This window comes from Pelobates fuscus, chromosome 5 (genome assembly GCF_036172605.1).
Source record: "Pelobates fuscus isolate aPelFus1 chromosome 5, aPelFus1.pri, whole genome shotgun sequence".
NCBI lineage: Eukaryota > Metazoa > Chordata > Amphibia > Anura > Pelobatidae > Pelobates > Pelobates fuscus.
In genome coordinates, this window is record NC_086321.1 from 68,628,446 (window position 1) to 68,651,245 (window position 22,800).

At 43.5% G+C, this 22,800-nt stretch overlaps 1 protein-coding gene across 1 annotated transcript in view; it reads right to left on the reverse strand.

The window, feature by feature from the left end:
* The window catches only part of ADAMTS12 (ADAM metallopeptidase with thrombospondin type 1 motif 12), a 544,067-nt gene that overhangs the window by 350,014 nt on the left and 171,253 nt on the right, over positions 1-22,800 (reverse strand). Inside the window, exon 3 of the mRNA XM_063453964.1 lies at positions 20,256-20,427. Coding sequence (XP_063310034.1) covers positions 20,256-20,427 — 172 coding nt within the window. The remainder of the gene's footprint in view (positions 1-20,255; positions 20,428-22,800) is intronic.

Below are 22,800 nucleotides of genomic sequence, written 5' to 3' on the forward strand. Positions count from 1 at the left end.
GTTTTTTTGTTTTTTAGATCTCAGCCTTTGGCACTAGTACTTGACAACAGTACAACATAAATTCTAGCTTTTATATTTTTATATATTTTTTTAAAATATGTTCCATGTTAAAGGTGAACTTCTTACCAAAATTATATAACTGCTACTTCCCAAGATCAATATATATATTTAACAATTTTGTTTTTGTGAAGTGTGACTTATAAAATCAAATGTAGAAATTAACATCTATTCAGCAACTGGGCGCATCCATCTTAAATTGTTGTGGGGCTGGAGGGAGGCAGAGATATTCTGACGTGTGGCTGGAGGAAGGTGAAGGTTAGACAATATGAGGGCGGAGTAATGATGTTATGGGTGGTGATGGAGTTACAATGATTGACCAATCACATGATGGTCATTTAGATGAGGAATGCGATCCAAAATGCAATCCAAAAAGCAGTAGGTTGCCTAAGACAAAAATCATTTTAAAAAGTTTAAAAAGCCATTTTCCAAAACTTTTCAATATACGTGTGTGGCGGAACCCACCTCACCACTGGGCATTGGAGAGGCCTGGCTGCCCGCCTCCTACCTGCTGACTATGGACCCTGGTAAATTTGTCCTTTTTTTTTTAAAATTCTTTATTTTCATTGTGCATAGGGGGGTACAAACATGGCTGCAATGCCACAATAGTGATTACATGCCTTCGCAAAGCTGACAATACTGTTACATGGGATTAAACTGCACACATTTTAAATTGTTAGAGTGATGCTGAGTAAATCAGGCTAGTAAATGCGAGTAACATTAGCAAGAGGTATTTACGAGAAATAAATTGACATGACTGATGTAGATTAGTAGCCTGCTGAATTGCTAAACATTATAATAAGCAAAATGGACAATCTGTCAAAAGACACGAGTAGTTCAGTAAAGCGTCAGCAGTAAAAGTAAAAATTAGCATGCAAACAAGCAGAGTCATATACAGTAACTTCCAGCATTGAGAGTGAATTTCTAGTTTACACAGGCTTATGTGGTTGTGTCATGTTAGCAGGAATATTTTACTGTGGACATTAGGGGCTAGCTCTGTTGTGTCAGGTACGTGATGAATGAGGTTTGGAGTTAGAGCAGTAGCCTATGTCAGGGTGTTATAACCGCTGGGTATGTATATAGAGTGTTGGCTGAGGTTAGTGTGAGTTGTCAGGATGGTCACAGCAACAGAATGTGTGGGAGAGTGATATAATAACAGTATAGGAATCATGGAGACAGAACGAAAGTCACTTTGATATTTGTGCGCTATTGGTTCTGCCGTGTGGCTAAGGAAGTTCTTGGGTCCCTCAGCCAATTCCCATTATGGGGTAGCTCCGTGCGTGGGCTTTCTCCCGAGCTCCGGCTCCTGGGTCGTTAAGCCTATGTTTCTTCGGGGCTCCAAGTTGCGCCTCTTCAAGGGTGTCCCGCGGTCTGGATTTCACTCCAACGCTAAACTGTGGGGTGGACCTCCATGTCATGCCTCTGTTAGTCGCAGAGGCTGTAGAGTGGAGGTACGCCATACCGGTCCCAGGTTCTGGTGTCATATGAGGTAGATGTTTGTTGGGCTTGCCTGACGCTCCAGCTCCTGTGTTTTTGGGAGCGAGTGTCGGCACCCATGCCATGCGGCTCCCCCGCCTGCCTCGTTGGTCGCTGGTGTCTGCTTTGGGCGGCAGTTTTGGGGATTCGAGGTAGGGGCCCATAACAGCAGCGCCGGGTTACCGGGCGGATCCATGGGGCCACCGCTTTCACCGCTTGTCTGCGGGTTAGGCCCTGGTTGCAGAGTATCGTCCAGGAGCTCTTACAGTGCTGATCAAAAGCCTCCAGGGGCCCTGTCGCTTGTTTGGTGCTTGTGTCTGTTGCTGTGGTTTGCTGCTGGGCCGCCATCTTGGGTGCGGCTCCTCCGCGTCTCTGTTCCCAGAGAGACTCCTAGTTGCCGGCCAGTGGGGACCGGGATGACCCCCACCGGTCCAAGGGGGGGGTAGGAGCAGAGTGGGTCTGCTGGACGTACCAGTCGGCAGGGAAGTCGGCCGCCCTTCCCCCCTTAGCCGTCTGCAGGCCTCAACGTGTAGCCGCGGTTTACGGTACCGTGGATGCCTGCGAAAGGTATCTGCCTTGTCGTCGCAGTATCCCCGGTTGACTTAGCCTAGTGTGGCGTCAGTCGCTTGGAGGTTTCCGGGGTTTTTCCCCAGAAGGTCAGTTCATCGAGCGGGAGTTCAAGCCGCACACGTCCACTCAGCTCCGAGTTCAATCTCCGCCCCCGGTAAATTTGTACTTTTGAATGCAATATTTGGGCATATGGTATTTTATATTGCTGCTACTGGCCCTTTAACCTCCCTGGCGGTATTCCCGAGCGTGACTCGGGGTTAATTTTCGCTGCCAGAAGCGGTAACCCCGAGTCACGCTCGGGGTAGATAACAGAGCTGGAGCTGGTAAGATGTACTTACCTCCGCCGCGATCCGCTTCGGGAGGACTGCCTCACAGCCCAGGCAGCCCTCCCACGGCAAATCAGGCCCACGGGGGCCATGTGATCGCTCTCAAAGAGCGATCACTTGGCCCTCTATAGCTGGCTGTGGATCTGCCAGCAGGGGGACTGTTTAAAATATCAGACAGTCCCCCTGCTGGTGGGAAGTATAAAAAAAAAATAAAAGACAAGTGTAAAAATAAATTAAATATATTTTTATATATATATATATAATATGTATATATATTATATATATAATATATATACATATTATATATACCGTATATACTCGAGTATAAGCCGAGTTTTTCAGCACATTTTTTGTGCTGAAAAACCCCAACTCGGCTTATACTCGAGTCAATAGTCTGTATTATGGCAATTTGCATTGCCATAATACAGACTGGGGGGAGAGGGGGGCTGGCAGAGCTGTACTTACCTTTCCTGCAGCTCCTGTCAGCTCTCTCCTCCTCCGCGCCGTCCGTTCAGCACCTCGGTCAGCTCCCAGTGTAAGTCTCGCGAGAGCCGCGGCTCTCGCGAGACTTACACTGGGAGCTGACAGAGGGAGCTGCACAGACCGCGCGGAGGAGGAGAGAGCTGACAGGAGCTGCAGGAAAGGTAAGTACAGCTCTGCCAGCACCCCTCTCCCCCCACTGAACTACCAATGACACTGGACCACCAGGGAAGGAGCCCCCCTCCCTGGCCAGCTAGCAAGCAGGGAGGGGGGACGAAAAAAAAAAGATAATAAAAAAAAATTAATAATAATTAAATAATAAATAATAATACAAAAAAAATTATAATATAAAAAAAAAAATAATAATAATAATTAATAATATATCAAATGCCCACCCCCACCAACACATATACAAACACACACTGCATCACACACTCACACTTCATTCATATACACACACTGCACTCACACACACTGCACTCACACACACTGCATTCACACACACTGCATTCATACACACACTGCACTCATACACACACTGCACTCACACACACACTGCACTCACACACACTGCACTCACACACACTGCACTCATACACACTGCACTCATACACACACACTGCACTCATACACGCACTGCACTCATACACACTGCACTCATACACACACTGCATTCATTATATACACACACTGGAAATAAATATTCAATTAATATATACGCACACACACTGCACTCATACACACACACACTGCACTCACACACACACACACACTGCACTCATACACACGCACTGCACTCATACACGCACTGCACTCATACGCACACTGCACTCATACGCACACTGCATTCATACGCACACACTGCATTCATACGCACACACCGCATTCATTATATACACACACTGTAAATAAATATTAAATTAATATAATTTTTTTAGGATCTAATTTTATTTAGAAATTTACCAGTAGCTGCTGCATTTCCCACCCTAGTCTTATACTTGAGTCAATATGTTTTCCCAGTTTTTTGGGGTAAAATTAGGGGCCTCGGCTTATATTCGGGTCGGCTTATACTCGAGTATATACGGTATGTAACGTCATACAAAGTGTATTTTTTTTTTTTTTTTAAATTCTTTATTTTTAACAAGGTTGAACACCATTAATACAAACAATATTAATACAAACATCACATATCTGACTTATTCATGGGTTTAGGCATGGAAAAGGTACGATATACAAAATAAAACACAAGTGTTTAGCAAGATTAATAACTTATTCGGCAAATCGTCTTTGAATCGTTCCAGATATGTGAGCGGTGTCCTACCAATTTTCAATATATATAAAAAATCAAGGATATCTGGTATGGCCATCCTGCCAGAAGTAGAGGTTCATAAGTCAAAGCTTACTAACACATAATAGCAGAGCCTCCAAAATATCTGAGAATCCCGCCCCTCCCCGGTGTCTGGGGGTGCTAAATGGCGTGACTATATGCAGTGATCGGTAATCTGTGCTATAGTGACCCTATCCAAACAGTACAGGGGCGGGGTTCATTAAATCGTGGTGGATGTAGTGTAGCCATACACATGAATATTAAAGGAAGTAGAAGACATAGAAGAACTTGAACTAGGAATATGAAAGAAAATAGGGAAAGAAAAGAGAAAAAAGAGAAGAGTCAGAAGGGGAGGAGGGGGACGTGAAGGGGGGGGAAGAGATGGGAAAGATGTGTGGGAGGGGTTGGCATAGTCACAGAGCCCCAAGCTCCCGAATAAATAGTCATGTCTTGTGGTCCTGACCTAACCTCCCTGTACCCGCCTGTGGGCAGCACAACCCCCAAGGGGCTGTCCGCCCCCTGGTGGTGTCCCAGCGTAAGCCCCCATGTCTCTGCAAAAAGGAGAAGACAGGTCCAGCTCCCGTGGGTCCTAATCTCCTAAGTTACTATCTACCCAAGGTGCCCATATTCTATCGAACTTCGCATTCGTGCCCCTGACCTTTGCAGTGAGTTTATCCATGAGGTAATTATCCTTGATTTTCTGCAGCAACATGCAAAGTGAGGGAGCTGAGGGTTGACGCCAAACCTGCGCAAGGGCCCGCCTTGCCGCCAGAATCACCCTATGGACTAACTTTTGTTCAGTCCTGGTCCAGTCCTCCAGTGGCCGGGCCAGGAGGAATACCCATGGGTCAAGCCCTACCTCCCTGCCGAAGATATCTTTCAATAACCCCGCTACCTGCCCCCAGAAAGTCTGGGCCACAGGGCATTCCCACCACATGTGCAAGTAGGTTCCTTTTTGCCCACAACCTCTCCAGCATACGTCCGTAGATAGCCTATGCATTCTACAGAGCTTCACCGGGGTGGTGTACCACCTGAACAACAAAGTGTATTGTAATATTAATATAAGTATATATATTAATATTAAAATACACTTAGAATGACGTTACATATATATATAATATGTATATATATTATATATATAATAGATGTACATATATATATTATATATAAATACGTATAATTAAAATAATAAATAAATAAAATAATAAAATAAATAAATAAAATATTGAAGCCAAATTTAATATAAATTATATATGCATATGTAATTTCATTCTAACTGTATTTTGTTATTAATATATATATATCGGTAACAAAATACACTTAGAATGACATTCTATATATATCTATATATATATAAAATACAAATAACCGCAAATATATATATATAGATAAATACATATAATTGCATAAAAGATTACATTAGTTTACACGTAGAATTTAAATACCTATAAATGCATATATATTAAAATTCTACATGTATATTTAAATAATCTTTTAACGTAATTATGTGATTTGATTAATTAAAATTTGATTGACATGCCTGACAACACAGGGAGAAAGTGCAGAGAATTTAATTTGCAAGCACTATATTTGACCCTGTAACTCTCCAAAACACCATAAAACCTGTACATAGGGGGTACTGTTTTACTCGGGAGACTCAGCTGAACTCAAATATTCATGTTTCAAACTGGTAAATTGTATTACAACGATGATATTTTAAGTAAAAGTGACGTTTTTTGCATTTTTTACAAGCGAACTGCACTTTTATGGTCTATATTATTGCTGTTTTAAAACACTAATATTTGTGTTTAGTGAAGTCTCCCGAGAATAACAGTACCCCCTATGTACAGGTTTTATGGTGTTTTGGAAAGTTACATATAAGGCTTGCATTTCATTTTTTTTTTCACATTGAAATTTGCCAGATTGGTTATGTTGCCTTTGAGAGCGTATGGTAGCCCAGGAATGAGAATTACCCCCATGATGGCATACCATTTGCAAAAGTAGACAACCCGAGGTATTGCAAGTGGGGTATGTCCAGTCTTTCTTAGTAGCCACTTAGTCACAAACATTGGCCAAATATTAGTTTTTTGCTTTTTTCACACAAAAACAAATATGAACGCTAACTTTGGCCAGTGTTTGTGACTAAGTGGCTACTAAAAAAGACTAAACATACCCCACTTTTAATACATTGGCTTGTCTACTTTTTCAAATGGTATGCCATTATGGGGGTAATTCTCATTCCTGGGCTACCACACCGTCTCAAAGGTAACATTACCAATCTGGCAAATTTCAATTTGAAAATGGAATGTTCTATATTTGACCCTGTAACTTTCCAAAACAACATAAAACCTGTTAATGGGGGGTACTGTTGTACTCGTGAGACATCGCTGATTACAAATATGTGCATTTTTTTGCAGTAAAACCGTATTATGACATTCACAGTTAAAATGTCAGACGGAAATGCAAATTTAAAAAAAAATCTTATTTTCTCACATTTTTTTTAACTTTTATTCATAATAAATGATGTTCCATATATGAATAGTTAATGATAGATTAAAGCCCTGTTTCTCCTGAACAAAATGATATATAAGTGTGGGTGCATATAATTTGAAAGAGGGGAACTACGGGTAATATAGCAGACATATAGCACAAATTCCAGTTTTTGTTTACATTTTGTTTTGATCAGAACGTGCACTATTGACTCCGTCCTGAAGGGGTTAACTTCTCCTTGCGATCCAGCGATGTCCCCGCGCTGTGATTGCCGGTGAGAGCCCCGGCAGATGCCTCCATCTGACTTCCTGGTTCCGTCTCTGTGAGCCGCAGAGGCTCATGGGGGCGGAACTGGGCGGGTAATTCAAATGCAAAAAAATGGTACCGCTTTTGGTACAAAATTTCTGACATAATCATACCGCCAGGGAGGTTAAGGGCCATCCGTGGACATATTATGACTTTTGGGAACAATGCCCCTTTAAGACTGTGTAGCAGATTGCATTCAGGCTGTCTTAAATATTATGTATGTTATTATGTGTTCGGTAAAATTGTACATGTGTATGCAGCATTCGTCTGATTGTTCGGTAGAATCACTCCATTCATTATATTGAGTGAAACTACCGAACAACCAGACCACCCAGGAATAAGTGTGCCTCCAATTACCGTTTGCAACAATGTTGCAAACGGGTAATTGGCCATTGATGTAATGTGTTCTTCGTCCTCTGGGGGGCTGCCATTTAGGAAACAAACACGTGGCGGCGGCCATCTTAAACTCCCGAACAGTGGTGTTTTGTCGTCGAGTGTCTGGAACTAAAATCGGACACTCGACTAGGCAAACACCGCTGAGACCTCCAGACTTCCAGCAATTCATGTAGAAACTACCGAACGGCCCGCCGTTCGGTAGAAAGAACCTCACGAACAAGGGGATTCATTCGAATCCTCCTCAGGCTCCACAGCCCAGGCAATTCATGTGTTTTCATTCCCTTTTCTGTGACCGACTGCAGGGCCAAAATACGTGGAACTAGTTTTGGATACTTTTGCCATGCGGTCGGTCAAAACTTTAACCCTCCATAATTCCCGAACCCCTGGTCCGATCTGGGTGATTTTTGGATATGTGTCTCACCCAGATCAGGGCTACCAGGAGATGTAACATTTAAAGAGGTACCCCTATGTTTAGGGGTACATCCAGAAACCCAGGGAATTTTTGTCTGGAATAATGGGATTATGTGTCACACTAAGAGGAGGAGATGTGTGGGAGGTAACTGGTACATTATTTGCTGTTGTACTAATTGTTGTGGATCCCTCCCTTGCATGGGAGAATGTCTTAAAAGAAGGTTATGTGAATAAATCTTCAGTTCCTGCTTAACCCTCAAAGTGAAGTGTTGTCTCATTATTGGGGGAGGATTTATTGTATGCTGTTCCAGTTTGACTGCTAGGAGTGTAAACCTATTCGCATGGTTTGTCCTATTCGACTGTATACCGCATTCATATGCTTGAGAGAATTTATATGTTTCTCCGGTTCGGTGGTTGTGGTGTCTGCTGCAGTGCTTGGAGTCCTCAGGAAGCGCTAGGAGCATCCATCAACGGAGGTAACCAGTCGGAGTGCCCGTCAATCCGTTACAACCTGGTTTTGTCTCATAGTCTATTACAAAACTCAGGACAAGAATTAATGTCCTCTAAAACTATTTTTTTTGTTGTTGTCAGTTGTCATCTAATTTCTACATGCTATTCCATGAGAAGTATTTACAATGTTTTATTCAAATGGTAATTTACGTGACTTCTCTCACCTATGCACAATAGATGCGTAAAAAGTGAAACAGACAATAATTGAAAAAAAAAACTAATTTAAGTATATGTTTATTGGCTAACGAAAGATAATTTTTATGTTACATAAAAACATAGAATGAGATGGCAGATAAGAACAATGTGGCCCATCTAGTCTGCCCAATTTTCTAAATACTTTAATTAGACCCTGGCCTTATCTTATAGCCTTATGCCTATCCCACGCAAGCTGAAACTCCTTTACTGTCATAGGTGTGCGCACGGGGTGTGCCGGGTGTGCCTGGGCACACCCTAATCACACCTCCGTGCTGCACTACCTTTGGGCAGACTAACATGTCGGGTCCTCGGTCTATGACCGAGGACCCGACACAGGAGGGGGCCGGCGGCGTGCACACAATGCAGCCGGGTGAGAGGCCCCTCCTGTCCGTCTGCCCTGATCCTCAGTCTGCAGCTCCGCCAGGAGTGAGCTGCAGACTGATGTATCTCGCGATCTCCAGCCTGTCAGAGCTCTGCCTGGAGATCGCGAGACTCACCATGTGGTCTGCAGCTCACTCCCGGCGGAGCTGCAGACTGAAGAGAGAGGGCGCCCACTGGACAACCAGGGAAGGTATTTAAACCCCCCTCTGCCCCCTGTCACTCACTGCCACCCCACCCTGCCTCTGCACCCATACCCCCCCTAACCCCTGTCCCTAGCCCTCTAACCCCCTAACCCCTGTCACTACCCCTCTACCTCCCTAACAACTGTCACTACCCCCCTAACCCCTGTCACTACCCCTCTAACCCCCTAACCCCTGTCACTACCCCCTAACCCCTGTCACTACCCCCCTAACCCCTTAACCCCTGTCACTACCCCCTAACCCCTGTCACTACCCCCCTAACCCCTGTCACTACCCCCCTAACTCCTGTCACTACCCCCTAACTCCTGTCATTACCCCCTAACTCCTGTCACTACCCCCTAACCCCTGTCACTTTCCCTCTACCCCCTAACCCATGTCACTGCCTCTCCACCCCCCAACCCCTGTCACTGCCCCTCTACCCCCCTAACTCCTGTCTCTACCCCAACCCCTGTCACTACCCCTCTACCCCAACCCCGTTCACTGCCCCTCTACCCCCTAACCCCTGTCACTACCCCCAACCCCTGTCACTACCCCTCTACCCCCCAACCCCTGTCACACCACTCTACCCCCCTAACCCCTGTCACTGCCCCTTTACCCCCCTAACCCATGTCACTGCCTCTCCAACCCCCTTAACCCCTGTTACTGCCCATCCACTCCCCCACCCCCTGTCACTGCCCCTCTACCCCAACCCCTGTCATTACCCCTCTATCCCCAACCCCTGTCATTACCCCTCTATCCCCCTAACCCGTCACTGCCCCTCTACCACCCCTAACACCTGTTACTACCCCCTAACCCCTGTCACTAACCGTCTACCCCCGCTACCTACTGTCACTGCCCCTCCACCCCCCCACCTCCTGTCCCTCTACCCCCCAACCCCTGTTGCTGCCCCTCCACCCTCCTAACCCCTGTCGCCCACACAGTGCACCCCTCACAATCATACACACTGTACCCCACACACACTGAATCCCTCACAATTACACAAACTGTACCCATTACAATTACATACACTGTACCCCTCACAATCACACACACTGCACCCTTCACAATTACACCACACTGTACCCAGGGCCGGCCTTAGGCATTTGGGCGCCCTGTGCAAAAAATCTTCACAGCGCCCCCCCTCCCCCCTCCCCCCCTCCTTACCCCTTCCCACACACCCTGTCACACACACACACACACACACACACAGGCAGACAGCCACACACACAGCCACACACAAACACACAGGCAGACAGCCAAACACACAGAGGCAAACAGCCACACACACACACACACACAGACAAACAGTCAAACACACACAGACAAACAGTCAAACACACACTGTCAGACAGCCACACACACACAGTCACACACAGACAGACACACACACACACACACACACACTGGCAGACAGTCACACACACACACGCGCAGACAGTCACGCACACACACGCGCAGACAGTCACACACACACACGCGCAGACAGTCACACACACGCGCAGACAGTCACACACACATACGCGCAGACAGTCACACACACACACGCGCAGACAGTCACACACACACGCGCAGACAGTCTCACACACACACGCGCAGACAGTCACACACACGCGCAGGCAGTCTCACACACGCGCGCAGACAGTCTCACACACACACGTGCAGACAGTCTCACACACACACAAACATAGGCAAACAGTCACACACACACAGGCAGACAGCCACACACACACAGTCAGACACACACACTCACTAACAGACAAACACACTCACAGACACACACTAACATACACAGACACACACTAACATACACAGACACACTAACATACACAGACCCACTAACATACACAGACACACACTAACATACACAGACACACTAACATACACAGACACACACTAGCATACACACACACACTAACAGACACAGACACACACTAACATACACAGACACACACTAACATACACAGACACACACTAACATACACACACACACACACACACACACACACACTAACAGACACAGACACACACTAACATACACACACACTCACCCACATTAACACATATTTTAAAATTTATTTAGACACAATGCTGGGGGGGGTCTCTTCCTCCCTGGTGGTCCAGTGGCTGCTGGGCGGTCGGGCGGCGCTGGCGGGCGGCTGGCGAGGGAGCACTTCCTCTGAGCTGTATGCTCAGCTCCCTCGCGCGCCGCAGAGTGAGGCTGGGAGGCGGAGCCGGAATATGACGTCATATTCCGGCTCCCAACCTCACTGTGCGGCGCGCGAGGGAGCTGAGCATACAGCTCAGAGGAAGTGCTCCCTCGCCAGCCGCCCGCCAGCGCCGCCCGACCGCCCAGCATTTCTGTTAGCCGCAAGGCTAACAAGACATTTGCCTTGGGCATTTGGGGGGCGGCTTTTTTTGCTGCCCCCTGGAAAATGCCGCCCAAGGCAAATGTCTTGTTAGCATTGCGGCTAACAGACATGCCGTGTGAGCTATGCGGCCGCAGGGCGCCCCCTGCACCATGGCGCCCTGTGCGGCCACACAGCTCGCACACCCCTAAGGCCGGCCCTGACTGTACCCCTCGCAATCACACACACTGCACCCCTTACACGCTGCACCGCTCACAATCACACACACTGCACAGCTCAGCTCACAATCACACATACACTGCACCTACGTATACTTGTATTTGTGTGTGTGTATGTATATATATATATATATATATATATATATATATATGTGTGTGTGTGTATATAAAAATACATATACACGCGGCGTGTGTGTTTGTGCTTTAGGGTGCACACCCTAATGCAACAGGCTGCGCACGCCTATGTTTACTGTGTTAACCTCTACCACTTCAGCCGGAAGGCTATTCCATGCATCCACTACTCTCTCAGTAAAGTAATACTTCCTGATATTATTTTTAAACCTTTGCCCCTCTAATTTAAGACTATGTCCTGTTGTTGTGGTAGTTTTTCTTCTTTTACTGTGTTGATTCCCGTTATGTATTTAACTGTTTCTATCATATCCCCCCTGTCTCGTCTTTCCAAGCTATACATGTTAACATTCTTTAACCTTTCCTTGTAAGTTTTATCCTGTAATACATGAACTAGTTTTGTAGCCCTTCTCTGAACTCTCTCCAAAGTATCAATATCCTTCTTAAGATACAATCTCCAATATTGTGTACAATACTCCAAGTGAGTTCTCACCAGTGTTCTGTACAATGGCATGAGCGCTTTCTACTGCTAATACCTCTCCTTATACAACCAAGCACTCTGATAGCATTTCCTGCTGTTCTATTACATTGTCTGCCTACCTTTAAGCCATCTGAAATAATTACCCCTAAATCCCTTTCCTCAGATGTTGAGGTTAGGACTGTATCAAATATTCTATACTCTGCCCTTGGGTTTTTACTTCCATGATGTATTATCTTTCACTTATCAAAATTGTTAGTTGCCACAGCTATGACCATTTTTCTAGTTTTCCTAAATCATTTGCCATTTGGCTAATGTAATGCCAACCCTGTTACATATCTTTGTATCATCAGCAAAAAGACATACCTTACCATCAAGATCTTCTTCTGTAATATCACTAATAAAAATATTTAAGAGAATGGTTCCAATTACAGATCCCTGAGGTACCCCAGTGGTGATAAGTCCATGCTTCAAATATACTCCATTGACTACAACCCTCTGATGCCTGTCATCCAGCCACTGCCTAACCTATTTAACAATATTGGAATCCAAACTTAAAGATTGTAGTTTATTGATAAGCCTTCTATGTGCGACGGTGTCATAAACCTTACTGAAATCTAGGTAAGCAATGTCTACTGCACCATCCTGATCTATTATTTTAGTTACCCAATCAAAAAAATCAATACGATTAGTTTAACATGACCTCTCTGAAGTAAACCCATGTTGTCTCTGACCTTGCAATCCATGTGATTTTAGAAGTCCTATCCTTTAACATGGTTACCATTACTTTCCCCACTACTGAAGTAAAGCTTATTGGCCTATAGTTGCCCGACTCCTCCCTACTATGTTTCTTGTGAATGGGCACATTTTCTAATTTCCAATCTTCTGGGACCACTTCTGTTAACAATGATTGGTTAAATAAATCCGTTAATGTTGTTGCTAGTACACCACTAAACTCTTTTAATAACTTTGGGTGTATTTCATCAGGCCCAATCGACTTATTTGTCTTTTACTTTTGGCAGTTGAAATAGAACTTCTTCCTCTGTAAGCTCACAGGTAACAAATTACTATTTTTTCCATTTTCCTAACTGAGGTCCCTTTCCTTCATTTTCATCTGTAAATAGTGAACAAAAATATTCATTGGGGGGGGGGCGTGGCCTGGCAGCTCGAGGGAATGGTCGTGTTAGCCGTCAGCTCCAATGAGGGTATACAATACACAGCGATTAGAAACGCATTACTGACCGTTATCATCTACCAAAGATAACCGCCCGTTCTCTGAAAGCACCATGGCACAAAGATCAGCAAAAAAGAGCAAAATGCGCCCAGCTACGCTGCAGATCGCGGCATTAACCTCCCCGCGGCTGTCTCCACAAAATGGCGCCGGAGGCCCTTCATCACCCACGGCGTGCTCAGACAGGAGTGACAGCACCTCCATCTCGCTGGGAATGACTTTACCAGTGTCTGAAACTACTCTCCACAGAATGCTGCAAGAGCTGCAACAATCTCTTCAGGCAGATTTCTCTAAACTAGCCCGGGATGTGAGGGCAGATATCCAAGCAATTGGAGAAAGAACATCTTTATTGGAAGACAAATCTGAGGAAATAATCGAGGCCCATAACACACTAGCAGGGGCCTATGACTCCTTGGAGGAAAAAGTCGCCTTCCTCACAGCAAAGATAGCTGACCATGAAGACCGAGATAGGCGCAACAATATCCGCCTGAGGGGGATAAATGAAGATATTGGGCCATCAGTACTGAGGGAATACACCACAACCCTCTTTAAAACCCTATGCCCGGAACTTACAGATCGGGATCTTTGCCTGGACCGCATCCACAGACTGCCAAAGCCCAGATTCTTAGCGCCATCTGTACCCAGGGATGTAATCACTCGAGTGCACCATTTTACAGCCAAAGAGCAGATTATGCGCGCAGCGCGGAACGCCAACAACATACCAGCACAATATGCAGGAATCAAGCTATTTGTGGACTTATCAGCTGCTACCCTAATGAAGCGTAAAGAATTTGTGCCGATTACCAAGGCGCTGAGAAACACCGAAATCCCTTACAAATGGGGTTACCACACATGTCTCCTTCTCAAGAAAAATGGTACAGATCACCAGATAAAATCAATACCGGACGGGTTGAAACTTTTTAAGGACTGGGGCATTACTATCGAACTAACGGAAGATAATACCCACACTAAAGATACTCGCACGTCGCCCACGAAAATCTCTAAAGATTGGGCTCACCTGACTAAACACAAATGAGACTGTGCAACACTAGTCGCCGGCTGGCGTAGTGAGTTACTTGCCATCTTAAATGAAGATTCATGATGACACGTGAGATTAATCGTATACACTAATTTGGTTAACATATGTTATACTCTGATCAATATGTCAGATATGTTTAATATGTTTCTGGTTTTCATCTGTATGACGCACCTTTGCTCACTAGGTAACAAAACACTAAAAAAATTTATTTTTGTTATTGTTTATGATTGTACCTGTGATATAAGGGATTAATGAGAACGCCCAATGACCAACCAGTGGTAGCTGGAATCATTAATATCCAGACGCACTCTAAAGATACCAGAGGTCAACCGTATTATATACAATTACCCTCCCCCACTCTGGCTCTATTGGGCCGATACTTTTTGTTCTGATGCCGGACATTATGCTCTGGCATGTCCTGATGTATATAGTTGTCTTACGGCTGATTGTTTTTTCCCTATCTCTCCCATACCCTCCACCCCCGTCACGGACTACGCTTTCATGTACCAATGTAGAACAACTTTCATTGATTATTAGCAGATGCAGATATACACATGCATGTTTACTCCTAGCCATAACATTTGTCCCGTGCACATACCCAGGGGCAACATATATGAGAAGGTATGTAGTTCATGATAGGACAGACTTTGGTATTCTAATCTATAGACGACACCTGGTGGTAACAATCTATATAATACAAGTAGACAAGGATAGTAAACGATTTAGGCTACCCGTGTGGGTACTAGACACACAGATCTCACACCAGCGTCAACTATGGCTCTAACCATACTGTCCCTTAACGCCAAAGGCTTGAATTTCCCCCACAAGAGGAGACTAGCCCTGGAGGAAGCAGTTAAATTAAAAGCGAGTATCGCCTTTTTTCAAGAAACCCATTTTCTAAAATCTAATATACCTAAATTTTGTTCCAAATCATTCCTGACGGGATTTCACACAGGATATATGAAAAAGAAAAGGGGGGTGTCTATATTGGTTCACAAAAATGTGGCTTTTTCGACCCATAAAACAGTAAGGGATAAAGACGGTAGGTTCCTCCTCATACAATGCCTCATAAACAATGCACCATATACACTTCTAAATATATATGGTCCCCACGACAACCAAGTGGCTTATGCAAACAAAATAATTTTGTTAGCTCAATCCCACTCGTTTGGGACGCTCATCATGGGAGGGGATACGAATTTTGTCCTAGACAGTGGATTAGATACAACCTCCGAGAACTCTGTCACAAAGGCATCAGCTCAAAAACGCTCTAACATAGCGGCACAACTTAGATCAGCAATACACACAGCGGGACTGTTGGACATATGGAGGGTCTTGCATCCATCAGATAAAGACTACACGTTCCACTCCCAAGCACACAATTCATACTCTCGTATCGATCGATTCCTGATTCATACGTCCACAACACCGAACATATAAACAGCACACATCGGTATTATAACATGGTCCGACCATGCTCCTATTACTATATCAATACAAGAGAAATGTTCCAATATAGGACGAGGTACATGGCGTCTCAATGAAACGCTCCTGAAAGATCCCCAGATACTGATCCAAATCAAAGACGATCTTGATTCCTATTTCGAACTAAACACTACTCAACACTCCTCCATAGATATAATTTGGCAAGCTCATAAGGCAGTGGTAAGAGGGTTATTTATTAAACATGCCAGTCGCGCAAAAAAGAAAAGAGAAGAGACGTATAATAACCTTATCAAAGACATAGTAACCCTCACGCATGCCAACAAGACGAGCCCTACATTGATACAATATAGTGAACTGAGGAAACTCCAACATAAACTACATGAAATAGACTTAAACAAAACCAATTATATACTGCAGCGATGTAAATACAAATTTTTTGCCCATGGGAACAAATCTGGTTCTGTATTGGCATCCAAGCTAAAGGCACGCATGGCCAACTCTCGAGTAGCCTGGCTACTATCCTCAAATAAATGCAAAGTGACTAATCCCCAAAATATTGTGGAAGAATTTGCACAATATTATAAAACACTATATAATCTTCGGGATGACACGAACACACATACCCCATCTGTGACTCAAATACAAGAATTCTTATCCTCGGTTGACGTCCCTACGTTAACACAGACAGAAATCGATCTTCTTATACAACCGATCACCGAAACAGAATTGTTAAAAGTGATCAACCAATTGCCAACACATAAATCGCCAGGTCCAGACGGCCTGCCTAACATATGTTACCAAACTTTCTCCAGGAATCTCATCCCCTCCCTTGCAATGCTCCTGAACCATTGTTTTCTCACAGGCAATATGCCACCCGAGATGTTACAAGCCCATGTATCCACGTTGCCAAAACCGGGCAAATCACCCACACTATGTCAAAACTTTAGACCCATATCGCTTCTAAATTGTGACACGAAAATCTATGCTAAAATCCTAGCTGAAAGAATGAAACACATATTAACACGTATCGTACATAACGACCAATCAGGATTTGTCAAAAATAGGCAAGGTTCGGACAATACGAGAAAAATCCTGAATGTTCTCTCTCATATGGAATCAAAGAACATGGAGGGCCTTCTCTTAGCGCTGGACACGGAGAAGGCCTTCGACAGACTAAACTGGTGTTACATGACACAAGTCCTAGAAAAATTTGGATTCCCTACTGCTTTTATACAAGGAGTCTTAACTTTATATACCAACCCCACAGCTAGAGTGTCAAATGCGGGTTTCTTGTCAACGCCCTTCCCGATAACGAATGGCACCCGCCAAGGATGCCCCTTATCGCCCCTATTGTTTGTGTTATCATTGGAACCTTTAGCATACAAAATACGAAACAGCAAAGAAATTACAGGGATACATATATCTAACAAAGAATACAAATTATCCATGTTTGCAGACGATGTTCTGATCTCTCTATCCAACCCGACACAATCGCTCCCCCACCTCATGCGCACTTTAGACGAATATAGTGCAATCTCATACTATAGGCTGAACCGGACTAAAACACAAGCACTACCATTACGACTTACATCACACACAAGCACTAAAAGAAAGATTTTCCTTTGACTGGAGGCACACACACATTACATACCTAGGTATTAAGATAGCATCCACTCTTAGGAGCATAATCACACATAATCTATCTCCCCTGCCGCTAATGTGTAAGCAACAACTTCATAAGTGGAAAGGAGTTATGCTTTCATGGTTAGGCAGAATCAACGCAGTTAATATGGTGGTACTCCCGAAGCTGTTATATGTGTTTCGGATGTTGCCGATCCCACTGTCACCTACTCTAACCAAACATATACAACGCACAATCACAATGTATATATGGGAGCAGAAAAAAACAAGGTTACCACTCTCCCTGTTACAGACCCCAGTAAAAGAAGGAGGACTTGGAGTCCCCAATATTCTCCACTACCAGAGGGCAGCTATACTGGAGACAGCAGTTAAACTCGCTGCCCCAAAACTTATGATACAATGGGTAGACTTAGAAAATGAGTATAACCCGAAAGGCTCAGTGACAGATCATATGTGGACACCAAAACGTCTCAGAGACAATGCACGCTCCCTATTACCACTATCGAAATTTTCGGTCCAAGCATGGGATTACCTGCACCGGAATAGCAAGACCGAACACAAATTCTTACCTTGGGCCCCACTAACATCGCTCAACACGATTTCACCCTGGCTATCACTAAAAAAAATGGAGAGATTTGGGAATCCTCCGTATTAATGACCTATGCAGACAAGACAACATCATACCATTCCCGGAATTACAATCCAACTACAAACTACCCCACTCTTATATATTCCCCTATCTACAATTGAAAAGCATAATAGAAGACAAGGTAATTAAGACTGTAGAAAGAGAGCAAACCCCCAGTAAACATCTACTCATATTGTACGAAAGATGCCACAAAACACCAATAAAAAACAAAACTTTATCTATAGGTTATTCAGCATTATATGAACAACTCCCTGCCCCGGACTTTAAATTCAAGTCCCAATGGGAAAAAGAATTGCAATTACATTTTACTGATGACCAATGGTTAAAATCATTACTGGCGTTAAAAGGAATAACTTCTTGCTACTCCCATATAGAAGCCCATAAGAAGTTACTATTTAGGTGGTACCTAACGCCAGATAGGCTTAATAGAATTTACCCGGGCTCCTCGAATCAGTGTTGGAGATGCGCCCATGACATAGGCACTATGTCCCACATTTGGTGGGAGTGTACTCTTATTGTCCCCCTTTGGGAAGAGGTTAAAGAACTATGGAGCAAGGTTCATTCCCATACACTAAAATTAACGCCGAAGGTATGCCTCTTTCTAGTTATGCCTGAAGATATATCCCAGCCTGATAAACAACTGCTCGCAATAATGATAATGGCTGCGCGTCACCTCATTGCCACTCACTGGAAACAAAACACATGCCCACCCTTACCTTTGTTGCATCGAAGTATTCAAATGTTTCTAAAATACGAACTGATGTCAGCACACACACCCAAACAAATGAAAAATGCTCATTATAGCTGGCAGCATTGGAACATCATACATACAGAATAAATAGGCGATAGAGATGGGGCCTGCCATTAGACGAGCTACATTGTAGAAGTCTCCACATAGTACACTATGTTGTACTACCCCTGGGTTGCTAATATAATTTGTGGCACATCTTGTGCAATGTACAATGTTTGCAATGTGTATTCTGTGAAATGTACATTTGTATAAAATTTTGCGGATCCGTGATCCACCCTTTTTGTTCCCTTGTTCCCTTTTTCTTTTCTGTATCCCTTACCCCTCACCTATCGAAAAAAAAAAGAAAAACTTTCAATAAAAGTCAAATTTGAAAAAAAAATATTCATTGAGACTAAATCTTTATCCTCTTCTACATACCTTCCTTCTTTTGTTTGTAATCTAACTTAATTTACTTTAAAGGACCTTAGTGTTGTGAAAGTTTGCAAAATATCCCACTTTTGTTAACCAATAAAGGTAACACTGATACAATTTTTTATTGATTTATTCTCATTTAGTTATCTGGCATGGTACCAATAAAACAATTATTCATAACATACATTTACCAGGTGTATTCTTGCTCCCTTCCTAACCTGGAGCTCAGGCTCCACTTGGGGTCACCTTGAACTGGCACATAGATAAAAAGATGTCCCTGCTTGTCTTTGTTGAGGGAGCGTGGTTGAGCGAGCATGGTCTGTACTGATATTAGGAACAGACTGCCTTACAAGCAACCGTGTGGTCCCCCTGGCACCTTTGGATAACTCATAGCACCAGCAGGGTACTACTGGGCCATCAGAGAAGGTAATAAAGTGGGGTGGAATGGACATACATACACACTCTTCACTCAGATGCACATACACAATTCAGTCACCACACAGACACACTCAGCCTCACCCTTCTCAACACACTCAATACTCCGTCACAACACTCAACACACACACACAGGGGTCTGGGAGGGGGCTCCAAGATAGTACCCTACCTAGGGTCCGGGGCAACCATAATCCGGCTCTGGTTATTACCTTATAAGAGTATAGTTAGTGTAAAAAAAAAATTATTGTTTAAATAGAGTTAACTTCAAAGAACATCAATAAGCCCTAATAACACTGCTCAAAATTCACCTAAATGTCTTATGATAGAGCACATATATAAAGCAAATATTGTCCCTACCATTTACTCCACACGATCGTCGTTCAGTCAAAGGAAGGTCTCTGCGATTTCTGTGTGCATTGTGTATTTCTCTATTGTATATGACATGTTTATGACTCTTTCCTGCTGCTTGTGAAGAATTTGGAAAAGGCTCAATAAAATAGTCTCCATGGGAAAGGCGAAAAAATCCAGTCTGAAAGAGATGACCAATACGAGATATGAAAACAGGTCCTTTTCATCAGAGCATTACACAAATACAAAATCTCTGTAATAAATGTACAGTGGGATTAATATTTAGAATATATTCACAGGTGTAGAATGATGAAACCAGCAGGGCATATATTTTCTCAGCGTCAAATTACTCCACTTTTATATTTCATACAGAAACATGCTGCGTTTTACATTTATCTATCCATTTTTAATTTCTTGTCTATTAAAAACAAGCTGTTCGATTAGCTTCCGGAGTGTGTTTGAGGCAAGAGGATTATAATGTTGATTTGCTCTTTTAAAAAATAGAAATTAGTGTTTGTTTGCTTTTTTACTATATAAAGCCTGAAGCATTCAATAATTTTTATTTAATTATTTGCATTGCATTAGAACTAGAGATAATTGTATTTGTTATCTATCTGTACAGATAGATTAGATTAGATTTTACTCTGAGCACCAGAAGCAACTTCTTAGCATTAGTAATACATATCCAAGCATTACCCGCACTGTAATGTGAATGATGTCTCCATTGCACTGAGAACAGCAGTACTCTGAAGGAATCTATTTAGTAAGGACACCTACCTGAGTCCTTTTAAATGTCCTTGCCATTGATTGGTACCCAATTTTAGATTCACACCCAAGCAATACCCACATACAAGCTGATCAAAAATAGCCAAACTTTGATAATTTTTTTTTTTTTTTTAATTCTTTATTTTTGAGTGCAGAGCAAATTACAGGCATAAACACTGACTTATACAACACATGGGATCAGCATAAACAGTTAGTACGGATAGTCAAGAGATGCTGCACTATTTTTTTTTTTTTTTTTTTAAACAAGTTTGAGACATGAGGGAGGCAAGAAAGTGATTTAGAGAAGATTTGCATATTTGCTTAAGCTAAACATACACATCTAATTTCTTTATCAAGGTTAAGTTTATGCTCAGAATACTTGCTAGGTATGAAAGGTCGCTTGATGCATCTAGATAGCAGTAGTTTTACAAACAGGCTAGTGTAGTTTGGTCATATTTGATATTCAGACTGGGTCTTGTGATGTCGCTTTGATGCTGTTTTCACCATGGCCGTTAAAAGCTACCGGTGCTGCCTCTGTGGGGAGCCGTCGTTGTGGTGTTGCTGAGCCTCCAAGACAGGGGGAGTTCTGTTGCTGTCCAGTGCTTGCTCTGTCCGTTTCATGTGGCAGTGGGTGAGTGTCCACTAGAGCAGGCAGCAAAACACAGTCCAGTCCAGCCCTGCCGCACTCTGAGCCTGTTCGCCGGCTTCCCTGGTGTTGCAGCCGTGATGCGGAGTGCTTGTCTCGCTTCCCTGGGCAGGGTCTGAAGGCAGGGGTTACAGTGTCGGCTGAGAGCGCTGGGAGTGAGTTGTTTCTCCCCATGTCTTCTGTGCACATGGCATCCGCCATCTTGGGCCTGGCTGTTAGGCCCCACAGCTTCAGTCGCCATATTTTCGCCAGGGCCTCGGGGTGAGGACTGGGATCACCCCCACCAGTCCAGAGGAGGGCAGGAAGGTGTGTATGAGTAAGTAAACTGACTTGTTACTTAACTCACCATTTGTGAAAGTGCACATGCAGCCCATTTGCTGTAGACTTTACAGCTAGTCACCCACAATTAATCCTAAAACCGTTTGATTGGACAGAACACTGGTAAACATGAAAGTAAAGCCAGGAGGCAAAAGAGAGAAGATCTTCACTTGTTGCAGAAGCCAGAACGTTAATCGTTAGATTTTATGGTGCTCCCTAGAATATTTATGTTAAAATAACTGCACATTTCTATTTCAACATACAGAATGCATAAACGACATTTCATTTTGCACACTTTAAGCAAGAAACAATGGAGTACACAAAGAGGGAAATTGGTGGTATTGAACCAACTTGTCATAGTTTTAAAAGTAACAAGATATATTTCACAAAAATCTGCAAATATTGTCAGTAAGCAATTGACCACAACTATGGAAGGTCCAAATATAGAAAATAACTACAATGTGGATACAGGCACCTATGCATAATGAGGTAGTAGCTGACCTTGACTTTGCATTTGATTGCAAAGTCAGTTGGCACAGTTACCTTTGATCATATTTGGAAGTATGCCAGGTTTCTCTGAAAACTCTGGGTTTAACAGGTTCACAAGGCCAGGAAGGTGTAATGTAGTTCTGCCCACTCCATACATAGCATAGCACACAAGATAGGCAACCTTGATCTACCCATCCCATTGATCAGTCCAAAATACTTTTATTGATGGGCATAATGCATTTGTGTGTAGGACTGATTCCTATTTTCATAGTGAGATCTCTAAATTGGAGTACAAAAGGTTCTCAAATGGAATTGGTAAGAAGATCACAAAGGAAC